This window comes from Lupinus angustifolius, unplaced genomic scaffold, assembly GCF_001865875.1.
Source record: "Lupinus angustifolius cultivar Tanjil unplaced genomic scaffold, LupAngTanjil_v1.0 Scaffold_25_386, whole genome shotgun sequence".
NCBI lineage: Eukaryota > Viridiplantae > Streptophyta > Magnoliopsida > Fabales > Fabaceae > Lupinus > Lupinus angustifolius.
The window spans coordinates 14,583-29,924 of record NW_017720319.1 but is presented as its reverse complement, the minus strand read 5'-3'; the positions used below and the strand labels follow the sequence as shown (position 1 = coordinate 29,924).

At 30.6% G+C, this 15,342-nt stretch overlaps 1 protein-coding gene across 1 annotated transcript; it reads right to left on the bottom strand.

Annotated features, from left to right (window-relative positions):
• Nucleotides 1-6,395: 6,395 nt before the first annotated feature.
• Nucleotides 6,396-10,687, bottom strand: LOC109338445 (WRKY transcription factor SUSIBA2-like). The gene is made up of 5 exons (XM_019575688.1): nucleotides 10,166-10,687; nucleotides 9,882-10,082; nucleotides 8,716-9,548; nucleotides 8,457-8,615; nucleotides 6,396-7,278 (listed from the first exon to the last, which is right to left on the bottom strand). The coding sequence occupies exons 1-5, from the start codon at nucleotides 10,466-10,468 to the stop codon at nucleotides 6,528-6,530; spliced, it is 2,247 nt and encodes a 748-aa protein (XP_019431233.1). The 5' UTR covers nucleotides 10,469-10,687; the 3' UTR covers nucleotides 6,396-6,527.
• Nucleotides 10,688-15,342: the final 4,655 nt, after the last annotated feature.

Sequence of the window (15,342 nt, the reverse complement as noted above, 5' to 3'; positions counted from 1 at the left end):
AAGAAACCCCATTCCCAATTCCAAACCCTAAGCTTTAGGTTCCCTCCCTTATCCTTTTTTTCCTCTCATTACTCACGGTTTTCTATCAAAAATGGAAAGAAGACATTCGAAGAGGTTCAAGACAACTACTCAACGCACTCATAGGCCTCCTAGTGCTTCATCTACAAATCCGAACGTGAGGCACGACCGTGGAGACCCCTACTACTCACTCATACTTTAGGAGACTCGATTGTCCAAGTCTCAGGGAAGGAAACCCACCTACAGAAGGTATGCTGATCTAACCTGGATGGCGGAACAAAACTATGAGTTTCCACAAGGTATGCAAGCTTAGGGAGCTGTGCTGTTTTTGGAATTAACGGGTAATCTGTACCCCGCTTTGATTAGGAAATTTAAGCCAACTTTCGTTATAAGGGCAGATATTGGTCTATGGTTTCGGGAAATCTATTTGAGATGGATAGTGATATTTTTATGAATGTGGGTGGCTTATCCACTACTAGTGTTAGCCTAGGTGATTGTGTGTGGCTTAAGGATTTTGATGCTGCTGAGGTTTACAAATCATGTCTGAGAGGTCCCCATCTGTATGTCCAGGGAGAACTAACTAAAGTTGGTTCATTGTCGGTAGAGAATAGATTGCTTCATCCGGGGTGATTGCATATATTTTAGTTCAGAGGAACACCAATCATGTACAACCATCTATTAATGATCTAAAATTTATGTATGTTTTTAAGGAGAATATAATGGTTAATTGGCCTGAGGAAATCCTGAAGGTCATGTATAATGTCTCTACATCGCAATTCAAGTTGTTGCCCTATAGTCTTCATATCGAGAATTATTGACTATCTGCATATTGATGTATCTCACACCATCGTCATAGAGACTTCTGATAAAGATCACCTTGTTGGTGAAAGCCTTATCCACAAGATGGGTATCTACAAGTATGGAAGTACTTGGCAATACCAGGAAGATTACACTACTATGGATTTGGATCTATCTGATGATGAGGATCATGCTGGTACAGATCAGCCTAATGCAGAAACCATCCTTTGGATTAGCTTAGTTAGATGCCATGGAGCAAAGGCTGAACAACATAATGGATTTACATTTTTAGTCTTTAAAGGACTCCTACCATACTGATTTGGAACAATTCGAGGAGTGACAGGTTGCCTACATCGATAACCATTATCAAGCTATGAGGAGCTTTGTCTAGAACACTATTGAGGCAAAGGATGAGAGGTTTTGTGAAGAATTTGAGAAGCAGAGTTTGAATGCTATAATATAAATGCTTGATGATTCCATGCTTGATTAGTTCAATTATAACCCTCCATGTCATTAAATCTGTCATATTAATGTATTCTATTGTTTTAATCGATAATCCATCTGTCTTAATAGATTAAATGCTAATCAATGTGTGCACGTGTTCAATTTTTTCATCACCTGGTTGATTAATTACATGTCCAATATTAATTGATTGATTACAGTTTGAGTTCACTTCATATCTCTTCTTAGTTTTGACCAAAACTTCATTGAGTTTATCTTTTTGATAATGTCAAAAGGGGGAGAAAGGTTATTTTATTGTTTGATGTGTGCAGGTTGTAAAATAAAATTCAGCTTTCATTGTCTAGCTATGCGCTTTAACTTTGAAATCAACAACCATGCATTCTATGACCATCTTCAAGCTACGCATCAAAACAAAATTTGGTTTTGAGTTTGTCATCATCAAAAGGGGGAGGATTGAAAGTGCAAAGTATCAAGATAGCACTTAGCTTGCCTATGTTTTGACGAAGACAAAGGAATTAGTGAAAGCTTAAAGATAACTCAACAAATCAACATGCCAAAGATTCAAGAGCTTCATGTCTAGACTAGAGTCTTAGATGTGTCTTAGTTATTGAGTCTAGGTTAGGTAAACCTAGATGCAAATCTCACAAGTTCTAAAAACTATCATATCATTTACATGAGACATGCCATCTAGCTTATTATATGTTCATGCATTAATCATACATGTTATTTGTGCATTTTAGGCATAACATAATGGTAAAACATGTATAGTTGATAAGCATAACATATAGACAGTTTATCATTTAATATCTTAACTGAAAATATGACAGTTAATCGATTAAGTAAGACTTTAATCGATTAACGTGAAAACAATTTTAATTAGTTTCAACAGATAACTGAAAACCATAATTCAGTTATTCTAAATAGCTCGTTAATCGATTAACAGGGCACTTAATCGATTAACTGAGTATAAAATAATTTTTCTATATAAACTATGTTTTTACACCATGTTTCATACACATTTCATTCATTCTTTTTTATAATTGCTAAGTTGCATATTTTCGTGTTCATTGTATGTTATATAGGCAGAGAAAAATGCAGGTGAGAGTAGTGAGAGATAATATCATGCTTAGGGATTAAAATGCCATCCATTGCATGTGATTAAATGTGTTCATCATTCTATCTTTCTTGCATGATTCTTTCAATTATTTTAGAGATTTCTTAAGGTAGAAATTACATGTTCTTCATGATTCTGATCTTATACATATTCGTAATAATTTGTGAGATTTGTATAAGGTTTATAGCTTGTTCTTGATTGTAATATTTGAGTTATTTTGTGCTTCACATTACTCTATTTTTGTTGTGATTTTTGTAACAAGGAAGATTGTCTCTTGGTGTTGTACCACCAACAAGATACAGAGAGACTTCACCAAGACTTGGAGGTCTTGAGTTTAGAACTTACTCTTGGTTGGGGCTGGATCGTAGAAAAGGTTTTCCTAGGCGATTGGTAAGGTCAAACCAAGGTAGGGGTTTTGGGAATTCAAGAAGGTGGCGTTCAAGGTCTTTTAATTGAAAGTGTGTATGTAAGATACATTGGCTTCAAATTTAGTGAAGAAAATCTCTCAGATCAGAATGGAGGACTGGATGTAGTTTTGAAGTGGACTGCAAAACGAACCAGTATAAAAACCTTGTTGTAGGTTGTTTTTTATCCTTATCTGTTTACTGTTTTAAGTAGTTTTTAATTGCCTATTGTAGCTGATATTTTGAATATAGTAACTCTGCCATATAAAGATCATTTCTGTTCAAATATATGTGTTATATCATTTCTGTATAAATTGTGAGTGGTTGTGTAATCGAGCCATTCAACAACTGTTAATTATGTGCGACTTAATGAATTAAGGCAATCTTTAATTGATTAACTATGTGATTTTCCAGAATAGAACTTTGGTGTGGGTAACACTTGCATGATTCTTTCAATTCTTTCAATACGAGCGGGTATGGGTAATGCTCTCCTATTTTAAAACGGATAGCGGGTAGCTACTACCCGTATCTGTCCGTGTCCATTGTTATCCCTAGATCCATGCGTCAAGCAAGGATAGGGAAGCCGCCATTGTGTCATAACACATTTGTAGAAAAAAAGAAGAAAAGAAATAGGGAATCATTATTTCATAAGTGGTTCATGATAGAGGCTCAATTTCCATAGCAATCACCATAATTATGGTGCCTCTGCGATGATTGCTAATTATGGTTTGATTATTACATCATCATTATGCTAAGGACTCTGCATGTCGTCCATCGTTTTCAGTGCTTGGCCAATCCGTGATCGTCACTTGGTCCACTTGCTTCCCCAACACTCTCTGCTCCCTTGCTTTTCCAGTCGGTGTCGCAATCTGAAGCCAATGGCAATGCGATAGATGACATCCACGATTTCAGTTCATTTCAAAAAGGCATAATCCCCTCCATCGAATCATGTAATTCTCTTTCTATATTTGTTTTCTATTTTTATTTATTTCTATTAATTCTATTTAAGCATAAACTATAATTATTTGATAAACAAACTATAATTTTAACAAACATTTTTTCCTTAATAATATGAAACAGAAGTTTAGCAATAATAGTAATAACTAATTATGATAATATTATAAGGGATAAATAATAATAACAAGAAAATCAAGATTATCCCCTTTATATTGCAACTAATTAACAAATTTCGTTTAAATTAAATACAAATTACTATAAGTTAAAAATAATCACAACTTCTTACTATAATTAAAAAATGACTATAAATAAAATTATTTGCTTTAGAAAATATCATTCATATAACAATTTTTATTATCATTGTTTATAAAGTATCTAATTTTTAATGATTAATCAAAGATGGAGGATAGTCGTGATATTACTTCTCATCCTCATATCATCTTCAAATGTTCGTGTTGCGACACCTCTATTCATTTGATTTAATTCCTAATTAATAATAAAATATTTTTCTTAATGAAATTAATAATTGGCAACAATAACAATAATAATAAAAATCACTTTTCTCTAATCAATATTGAGTATCAAAATTAAATAAATATTTTACTTTCAAAAAGAAATATAAAAATGACTCATCACATCAAGGATGGAAGAAGGGTACATAATGATAACTTCTTTTCATCAACTCATCCTTTAAACGGTTGCACCACGCCACATCTGCTCATAGCCTAAAAACTACTCAATCAATAAACAAAATTTTAAAGGACTATTTCGCTTTCAATCCCTATTGCTCATAGAGAAGCATAGGAGCAAGACTTAATCTTGTTAGACACACCAAAAAAAATAAATATTTTTTCCCTTTTCAATAAGTAATTAAATAACCAAACAACTTTTGGTGTAAAATAACTCATGCAACTTAGGGAAGGTACCGTTTAGAATAGGCGAATATCGTGCTAGTACCTTTCCTACTACGTAACTGACTCCTGAATTCGGATATCAAATCTAAAGCCCAATATGATCCAAGAATAGGGCTAAGATATTTTTCTATATTTTATCTTATTAAAAATGTGTTGGCGACTCTAAAATATTGTGTATCCGAAAAGCGGAGCGTGACACCTATTTTTCCTTTCTGCAACATTATTTTATTGTGGTGTTCTAGGTGCTGAAAAGTTGTATGAGATACCATGCTCATAACAAAACTCTTCAAAGAAGGCATTTTGGAATTCTCGCATGTGATCACTTAAAATAGACAAAACTTTTTCAGAGATTTTTCATTTTTGGACATGTTTTACATATTTTCTAAAAGCATGGAAAACATCATTTTATTTACTAAAAAATAGTGTCCATGTGAATCTTGAAAAATCATCAACTATCATAAGAGCATAATAATTTCCTCCAAAATGTTTAGTCCTAAATGGACCAAACAAATCGATATGCAATAATTGTAATAGCCTTGCAATTGAAACTATATGCTTAGGTTTGAAAGAAACTTTAGTTTCTTTATCCTTTTGACATGTATCACATAATTTGTCATTAACAAATTTGATTTTAAGCAAACCAACTAAAAGTTCATGTTTGATTAATTTATTCAAATGATTCATATGGATGTGAGTTATTCTCCTATGTTATACCTATGTATCATTGTTATTTACTATAAGACATTTGAGCTTTAACATATAACATATTGTCGTTAGTAGTAAAAGGTAGCTTACCCACTCTACCTACACCAAAGATTTTTCCTTTCTTATTATCTCGGAATTCATTGTCTCTTGAAGTTAATATTGAAAATTTAGACTTGTTTCCGGTCATGTGTTTTGAATAGCCATTATCTAGATAACACTTTTTTTTATGGCTTTTAAGCGTTCCTACAAAATGATTTAAAAAGGTTTGTTAGGAATCCAATATAATTTAGTCTTTTAAGATTAGCATTTTTGTCAACGCATCTAATTGACAAGCTGGTATATTAAATTTTCTATTATAGCAAGTATTAGGTGTGTCTTTATAGTGTTGTAATATAATAAGTTTGTTTCATCTTCCATTTTGGAACATAGAAAAAGTTTTTGCTATATGTTTTTCTATCATGATTATGCATACAAGGATTACTTGTTTTTATACAAATAGTTTTCTTTATTCCACTAATATGACCATTTTTTGAGTAGCCTAAACAACTAAGTTCATTTATATGTGGTTGATTAGTCAATAAGTTTTCTAATATTTTTGAAGTTATTTATCTCTTGATTTAAAACATTAATTTTTAATTCAAGAGAAGTACTTTTTTATTTTCAAGTTTCCAAATCCTTTAGTGAAATCTTGTTCTTACTATCAATAAGCTTCATGCATAATTTGGAGAGTCTAATATATTCTTTATCAATTTCATTAAAAACATTTTGCAACTCACTATAAGATGGTATATCATTCACTTCAGAGTCACTACTACCTTATAATTATCTTCATCAGATTGGTGTGAGGCCATTGGAGAAAGATATGATTGTTCTTCATTTTCTGTTTTGAGTTTGAACTCATATCATGGTCACTAACCTCAGAAATTTACAGTTTACTCATAAAATTTAGATCATGAGAAGAAAATTTTCTATCAAAAACTTGTTGCAAATATCTGTAGGAAATTTGTATAAGTATGCCAAAAGTATGTTCTGCTTTCAATAAACATCAAGAAAAATTGAAACTATAATTATAATGATAGGACAAAACCCTATATAATTATATAAACTAATTAAAAGCTAACAGAACATGCAGTTGCAGCAAATATGAAGAGTAGATTATGACGGAAAATTTGGCATGACATTTTGATAAATGGATGGTGATGCTGACGACGAAGCGAGCAAAGCATTTGCATGATCAACCTGTGATAAGCATGTATCATACATCTTATCATCCTTCTGCTCTTGTTTAGGCCTCTGGAACCCTGAATCAATCTCCATCACCTGTTGTCCTGAATGGAAACACTGATAGGTAGAATCCATTGGTTTCACGCGGTTAAAATTGATACCAGTCAGTGAAAGATTTCCAGACGAAGGAAGATTCAATGGTAGCGGCATGGAAAAATCCGGGAACACTGAAGCAGGAGATCCAGCTTGAGGGGCTGCACAACGATCATAGTTCATTCCATATGAGCCATAAGGCATTGTATTATTCAAGGAAGAATACTTCATTTGGTACATGGAAGGATGTCCAAACTTCATATCACTATTGAAACTTCCAACTAAATTGGACCTGAGAAACTCATTGCTGATTTCATGTTTTCTATCAAAATGAGATGCAAGACTTTGAACTTGAGTTTCAGGCTTTGGGATAGTACCATTTCCTGTTAAAGTAAGAGCCATTTGCCCATTAGCACCACCAGGAGGTAAATGTCCATCACTTGAGCTTATCTGGTTGTTATTTCTAGCAGTAGGCACTTCATGATTATGTTTTCCCTCATAAGTAGTAATTACATATTTAAGATCGTGTGAAGCCCTTTCGACATGTTTCCTTACAGAACATCCGGCACTTGTGCATTTGTAATAGCTCCTAGAAGAGACCCATGAGAAAATGTTACATGAATATCAGCAAATAGGCAGAAGTTAAAAAACCTGATGAGAGGGGATCACTTAGTTTATGAGTAAGTTAAAAAAAACTTCGTATTTTAGTCATTCATTCTATGAAAATCTAATAGTTCATATGATTTGAATTAATCAGTAGATCAGATCTGAACCACTATATTTTCATAAAATGAATGACTAAAATGTGGAGTAAGTTTTTTAACTTACTTGAGTAAGTGAATACCCTTTCAAGATTGTTAATTTGTTATAACCTTGGTACAAACAATTACAAGCATAGCAGTAATGTTAATGAAAAAATATATATAATAATGCAACAGAATCTGTAGAACGAGTGATCAATTTAGAACATGAAACAGTTCAGATAAACGATTAAGATGGCTCAGAGTAGAATAATAAACAGATGCAAACATCTAACAAACAATGTTAAACAAGCATGATTCTTCTGACTAAGGAATGAAAATTAATGGTAACTAAATGCACGAGGATCTCACCTAATGAGATTTGAAGAGGGTAGCCTTAACTTCACAAATGAAGAAGTTGTTTTGAGGTTTTGAACCCAAAACCTTCACATCACAAAAACAAAAACCTTACAGATACATTGAGGCTTACCAGCTTAAAGAATGCAAATTAAACATTGTTGAATAAGAACCTAGTTTACTTGTGGAGTATATTTTCTTAAATATATTAAAATTTAAGAAATAATTGAAACTTCATGGAAGACCACAATACTCCCGAACTTTTATATAACTTTTATCAAGGAAGATAGAAGCAATACATCAAGTACATTACATCCATATGCACGTGTTTTAAATTGGGGTTGGAGTCGCAATTACTGTTACGGTTGCAGTCGTTGTAATATGGATTATGGTTGTTGCGCTGTAAATTATTTTGTGATTAAAAACATATTTTTGAATTCTATACGTTCCAATCTGGTCTGATGCGATTTGATGCAATCCAAATGCGTTTCGATGTAACCGCATCATTATGATTCGAAGTCACACCATAATTTCGGTGTGATGCGGTTATGGCGATCACCACAACAATAATATTGTAGCCACATCATGTCATGTGATGCAATCCACAGTTTAAATCTCTACAAATATAAACAGACCTGCAAGTGCACAAAGAAAGACAAGATCACTATACCTGGGGTTTGGATTTCCTTTGACAACCTTCTGTCCATACTTACGCCAGCGATAACCATCATCAAGTATGTCAATATCACTCTCGATTTGTATTACTACTCTTGGCTCACGAACAGCCCTGGATGACAAATTTGATTCAACCAATTGACTCTCTTTCTTCCTGCAAAATAAATAATAATAATTTTTGAACTGAAACATGTAGCTTGTATTTCTATTTGTTATTGCCAAAATGTAAGAGACTATAAGATAGATTGTCAAACCTTCGTTTTGACTCAGATTCATCATCTTCAGCACCATCTTCAAGTGATGCCATAGTTTCAGTGGCTGCATCTTCATCACCATCATGACTAGCTAGTGTTGAAGAATGTTCTGGAGTGTCCTCTGGTTCAAGCATACATACAGATTTAGCTTTGTTATTGTATATAGGATCTGAAACTTCAGGAACTGCAGAAGTCGGTGAAGCCCTTTCTTGACCATCAGCCTTCCAATCCATACCATGTTTTGTATCTCTTACTCCAGACTGAATGTTTTTCCAGACCAACCCACCATCAACATTAGCACTGCTTTCATTTGCTTCACCCATGTATAACATCCCATCAGTAGGAAGTGCCGATGTGCGACGACATGGGTGTAGTTTTATATGGTTGTGATCGCCCTTGTAAATAATTTCTGTTATTTGGCCATCATGGGACCGCTCCACCTTTTTCTTGACCTGACAATTAGGTTGAGTACATTTGTAGTAGCTCCTCGGATACTCACTACCTTTTACCTGTTTTTGTCCATATTTTCTCCAATTATAACCATCCTCTGAAGCCTTTACCATTCCTGTTCCATGGGATAACTCATTCTGGACTCCTTCAATATCACCAACATGGCTAGCAATTATAGGCTGCGTGCTTTCCTCGCTATGTTCCTCAGAATGAAACATTGGCATCTCACCATTATTAGGGATGGCATCATCTACGATTTTCACATCCAAGTCATGTCCTTTTGGAAAATCTGTTTGGTAAGAAAAATCGACTGATGTTTGAACTTGGACATGTTGTTTGTAGTCTGAATTTCTTCCCTTGATCATGTTGTACTTAATAGAAACCTAATAAATTCAGGTTTACCAAATTGTGCATGTATTGTTAGAACAAAATTAACTTAGTTATAAAGCTTTCACATATTGGATAATATATGAGAATTATATAGCTTTCTCCAATTCTTCACTTCAAACCACATCCAACTGAGAAAAGGTGGTTTTCATTTATTCATATCTACTATTAAAAAATAGAGGAATTGAGCAACCCAAAGAAAAAGTCGTTATGAGGCACATAATAGAATAAGAAAAACAACAAACACAATCCAACCCAAACCAATATGTCTTTCTTTCTTTTTTTCGTTTTTCTTTTCATTGTTTATAATAATAATGATATAAAAATACCTTATTTAGAGAAGCAGAGTAATGAGGCAACGAATTTGGATCATCATGGGTGTCATGGGGCTTGGATTTGACGGAAGCAACAGCATCAGTAGCAATGGGGAAATCATCTACTTTCTCTTGTTGTTCATTAGTGACTGTTGATCCCTGATTAGTGAAGAGAGGCTGCTGGGTGAAAGTTCCAGTGGTGGGAGATGGTATGGCCTAAAAACACATTAGCAAAAAAGCATATTCAGTGAACTGAAAAATATGAAAAAGTGATCCATTTAGCTATAGATTCGGGGTACCTGAGAATTAGAGAGCATAATGGGTGAATCAAGAAGCGAGGTGGGGCTAATGCAGCAGCCAGGTGATATGGTGAGACGGGATGATCCACCAGCAGCCAGAGAAGAAGCCAAAGCACTAGAAGATGATGACATTTGAGTTGTGCTGGTTCTATAAAGAGACGTGTCGATTTTTGTTGCATTGTAACTGAAACCTCTTCTCTCAGCTATGCTTCTTTTTGCTGGAAAGCCTCCTCCTTTGGAATCACAACACATGATTCCTTCATTTCTGTTCTCATTGTTGTTTTTATTTTTGTCTTGGTCCATGACTGTGTGGTGACTGTTGAGTGAGAATTGAGATAAGAAAAGAAATGAGAATCAGAATTGGAATGAGAAATGGATGTTCTAATCCCAATGTTAAAAATAATGGTGCCTTCGGTTCACGCCAGGAAGAAGAAGAGTGGAGCTGAAACCAATGAAGGTGAGAGGATTTTAAACACCTCTTGCATTGCAATTTTTATGTCACCCACACAACATACCATTCAATATTTGTACCTTACCAATGCCACACTCCCTTCTATAATTCTAGGATTTAAACCGTTTTATTATAATAAAATTATATTATATATTTTCATCTTTTAATGTTTTCTTAATTTATGTGTATAATTTTTTTGGTTTCTCACGTGTTATTATCGTACGTAGGGCTAACTCTCCAGCGAACATTATTTTCATCTATAAGACTCAAACGCGAAACATTGTTTAAGGGGAATCAAACATGTACCACTTAAACCAACGTCCGTTGGTAATTATGTGTATAAATACACAATACATTATTTAATATTTATTTATATTACATTTTTTAAAGAATCAATTAATTAATCATAAATAGTAAATGATATGGTAACATTGTATCAAATTCATATAGAACATTGTGTAGTCTATGCCATACATGTCTAGATTCATAAAATGTTTTTAGAGAAAAAATAAGGATAAAAGATACGGACAGTGTAAAGGTTTTCTACACTATCACAACATCATTCACTATTGATTTTTAGTTATTATTTACTTTTAAATAAAAGTATTGCAGATGAATGGTGTATGATGCACTGACTGTGTATAAATCTTTATACTATCAGTGCATACATTTTGAACTCAAAAAATAAATGCACCGTTATACAAAGTTATTATATCATTCACTATTTATATTTTAATATCATTGATTTTTAAAAAATCATACATAATATTGAATGATTTAATAATTATGTATAAATCTTATATGTCAGTACATATTACAATAGTGCAGAAGAATGAGCAAATGTGTAGTGTGATCAATAATTTTCATTTATTCATTTGATAAAACAGAAAAGGAAGGGGCTAAAGAAAATATTCTAGAGAGAATGGATGAGAAAGAGAGATTTAGATTTAGACGTCACAGGTTATGTGTCATAATGAAACACTAGTTACGGAAGAAAGGCCATGTAAAAAAAATCTGAACCCATTCACAGCCACATGTCGCTGTTACCATAATAACAATTCTCCTTTCCCAATTTAGTTGCATCGTATCAAATCTAATGGTGTTCATGTTGTTGTAGAAGACTTTATTCGATTTCTAAGATCATCAAAAGGTTAATAGTTCATTTTTTAGAAGTAACATTTGTTAAGATGAATAGTCATATATCATAAAAAAAATTAATTCCTTATTCAAAAAAGGTACAGAAATACTCTTTTAGTAACAAAAAAAATCTAATATCAACCATTTGAGGATCTTAATTCTCAGAATAATCTTAAAAGTTTCTTAATTCTACCAATTTTATTTTTTTCCATTTTTAGTTATTATTATGAATTTTAATTCATGTATCTAATCTCCATAACATGTCTTTTTTTGGTATTCAAATCTCATATATTCATATTTATTGGTAATGGTACTCGTACCCCTAAAAATAAATTAGTTTATTACTAAAAATGTAAAAATACTTTTAGTAATACTAAAAAAAATTTCATCTACTTCAAACCTTCCGGTAGTAAATAGAAATATTGGTACAGAACATATATAATTTTTTACCAAAATTTAAATTATTTTGAATAAAATAATTTGAAAATTTATTAAACTCCTCATTTTTACTAATATTCTAATGAAGATGATTTGAACTACTTTTTGTGTGTAGCCACGATTTTATTTAGTTTACTAACTCTGTTATAGAGTTTTGGTAGATTCCACGAAATTACCAAACATAAATGGTTTCTTATTCCTGAATTAATTTTGGTCCCTTATATTCAAATGTCACCAAAATCTGTTTAAATGAATGGAATAAAAACATATAAAAGAAGAACATTCGGAAATAAAAAAGAGTGTAATATTTATACACTATATTGTAAAAATTTATAAGCAATTAGTATATTATCCATTATTCATTGTATTATTTTTTGAATAATCAATCATAATAAAACATGAATAATAGATAATGCAATAACAATATACAAAACTTATATACTGTAAATATATACATTTTTTCTTCTTAAAAATGAAAAATGAATAAGTAAGAAATTTGAACAATTTCATTGAGTCTTCGTCCCTCGTAAATGCTTAACAATAAGAACGAAAGTTTATGGTAAAGTTTTCATAATGCATAATAATTTTTTTTTTAAATGGAAATGATATTAAACATCGCAATGAGATAAAGAAAAATCTAAATAAAATAACTTTCCATTTTCACTGTTAACAAAGATAAAAAGTCAATAAAGTGCAGTGTTAAAAACATTCAATAAAATTGTACATTTCTCTATAAAAAGAAAGCAAACAATTAGGAAAAAGTATTTCTCATCATAGGAGATGAATTATATCCCCCATCTATTAAAGTGATAACAAGTGTACTATTTATTTTAGTTTTTAAAAGTATTTATATAAAAAATGATTAAATATGACATATATCATGATTTTAATAGTTAAAGGAGATAATTTTCTACCTGTACAAAAAGATATTTTACGATCATTTAATAAGTGTCAGAAGTGTGTTTATCCCCAATAAATGCATCCCAATTAACAATGAAATTTATGCCAAACCTTTCACAATTTTTCTATTATATACTATAATTTTAGTGGAAATAATGTTTTACATGGTAAATAAAAGGATGAACAAATTAATAAATATTTCTCATTTTTAATTTGAACCAAAAAATTGAAAAAAATCTTTAATAAAAAACAATTTGCACTTCTGTTTTCGATTAAATTAAAATCCAATAAGTTTCATGAAAAAAAATTCAACAACACCCAAAAGTATGGATCATAAAGCTTTCAATTGAATTTTATTTGAAAAATGAAAGGTTTGAATCTTGGAATCATCCCATATCATTACTTTGAGAAGAGTTTTACCCAACTGAATAAAAACAATAAAGACGAAATAAAAATAAAAAACTTATTAAACCAGAACAAAATGTATCCAAATATATATTAGTAAAAGTGTAATTTATAAGGTTTTTATTTAAATTTGAAAAAATATAAAAAGGATTTATTTTTTCTCATCATTTTGGGTTGAAATTTCCAAAATATAAATATCAACTATTACTTTGTAATTGTAATTATTATAAAAATTATACGAAGTAAACACGTTTTCTACTACTAAATAAATCATCAAACAAAGATATAGAGCAAATCATCCTAAATTTTGAATAAATCTTGCATGGACATATATGTAAGAATTGGGTAGACATCTGCTGTCCCATAATAGTGTACCACTTGATGTGCCACTACTTGTGATTGGTTAGAAAAATAATTAATTATTAAAATTTTAATTTAAATATATTTTTTTGATCAATCATAAATAATGATACATAGAGTGGCACTCTTTGTAGACAGCAGATGGTGCTCTTGTAAGAATTACTCCTAAGTTCTCTATAACAACCTTTTGATATATAAACACTTTTGAGCTCATGATTAACTGGTTACTGTATATGTATGAGTTTATTGTAATTTTTTATTGAGTTTGCATAATGTTTTTTATATTGTATATTAATCAGTATTAATGTGTGTTAATTTTAGAGTAAAAAACATATTTTAATCTCTCATTTTTTGATCTCACCACTTTGATCCTTAACAAATAAAAAACATAAAATGATCTCAATTTTTTTAAAATAGGTCAAATTAGTTATTTTTATGGTCAAATTAGTCTCTATTAAATGTTATAAAATATGCTAAAAACGACTATTTTAACCCACATCTAGAATTTTTAGAACTTTTTGAGTTTTTTCAATTTTGAGAGACCAAACTGGTATGGTTGTGAGGAATTAAAATGGGTATTACTCTTAATCTTACTTCAAAATCAATGATAATTAATATATAATTGATAGATAATGCACCAGCATATTAAAAATTTCTTATGTGGTTCGCATATAGAATGTTTTTCTTTTTTCCCTTTTATTGTGATATAATTTTTTATTTATATAAAATTTATAAGACATTTAAATTAAAACTAGCTGACTTTTAAAAATTCGTATATTTGAATTTTAAAAGAAATTTTACTAAAACGATTTCTCTTCTCTGAAATAAATTAATCTTACATTTAATATTACATATAATAGTGAAATACAAATTATGTACTTAATAATTAAGAAACTCAATATTTATATTATATAAGACTATAGTTTTTTATATACATAAAATTAAATACAAGAGAAAAAATGTGTGAATAATTATCAATATATTATTCATTGTCCATATATTAATTATTGTTGATTATTAAATAGAACTAACAGCATATCAATAGTATCTAAATTTTTTTCACTCTAATTACAAACGTGTAACTTGTATTAACTTATTACCAATTTTATATAATTTTGACAAATTGATTTTTTATTGAAATATTGAGTACATTTTATGAAATAAATAAAAATTCTATAAAATTCTATTTTTGTCTTTCTTTATATATATATAATATATATATGGTTTTCTTAACATCATTTCTTTAAAATTTTTATTAAGTGAGTTACATATTATTAAGCTTATAAAATCGATAGTTAATAATAGTCATTAATTATTTTTTGGTTGGTAATTTCATGTTAGATTGAATATAATCAACTAATAATTAATGATTTCATGCTTTAATCAACTAATATTGTACTTCGTATAGAATGCAATCTACATTATTTATTTTTAATTAACTGAGAAATTTAAATAGATATATAAATTAAATTATTTCAAAAAATAT

Coding starts and splice junctions, on each gene's coding strand:
- LOC109338445 (XM_019575688.1), bottom strand. CDS start 10,468: ATGGACCAAGACAAAAATAAAAACAACAATGAGAACAGAAATGAAGGA. Junction 10,083..10,165: donor TTATGCTCTCTAATTCTCAG/GTACCCCGAATC, acceptor ATGTGTTTTTAG/GCCATACCATCTCCCACCAC. Junction 8,616..8,715: donor GAATCTGAGTCAAAACGAAG/GTTTGACAATCT, acceptor TTTATTTTGCAG/GAAGAAAGAGAGTCAATTGG.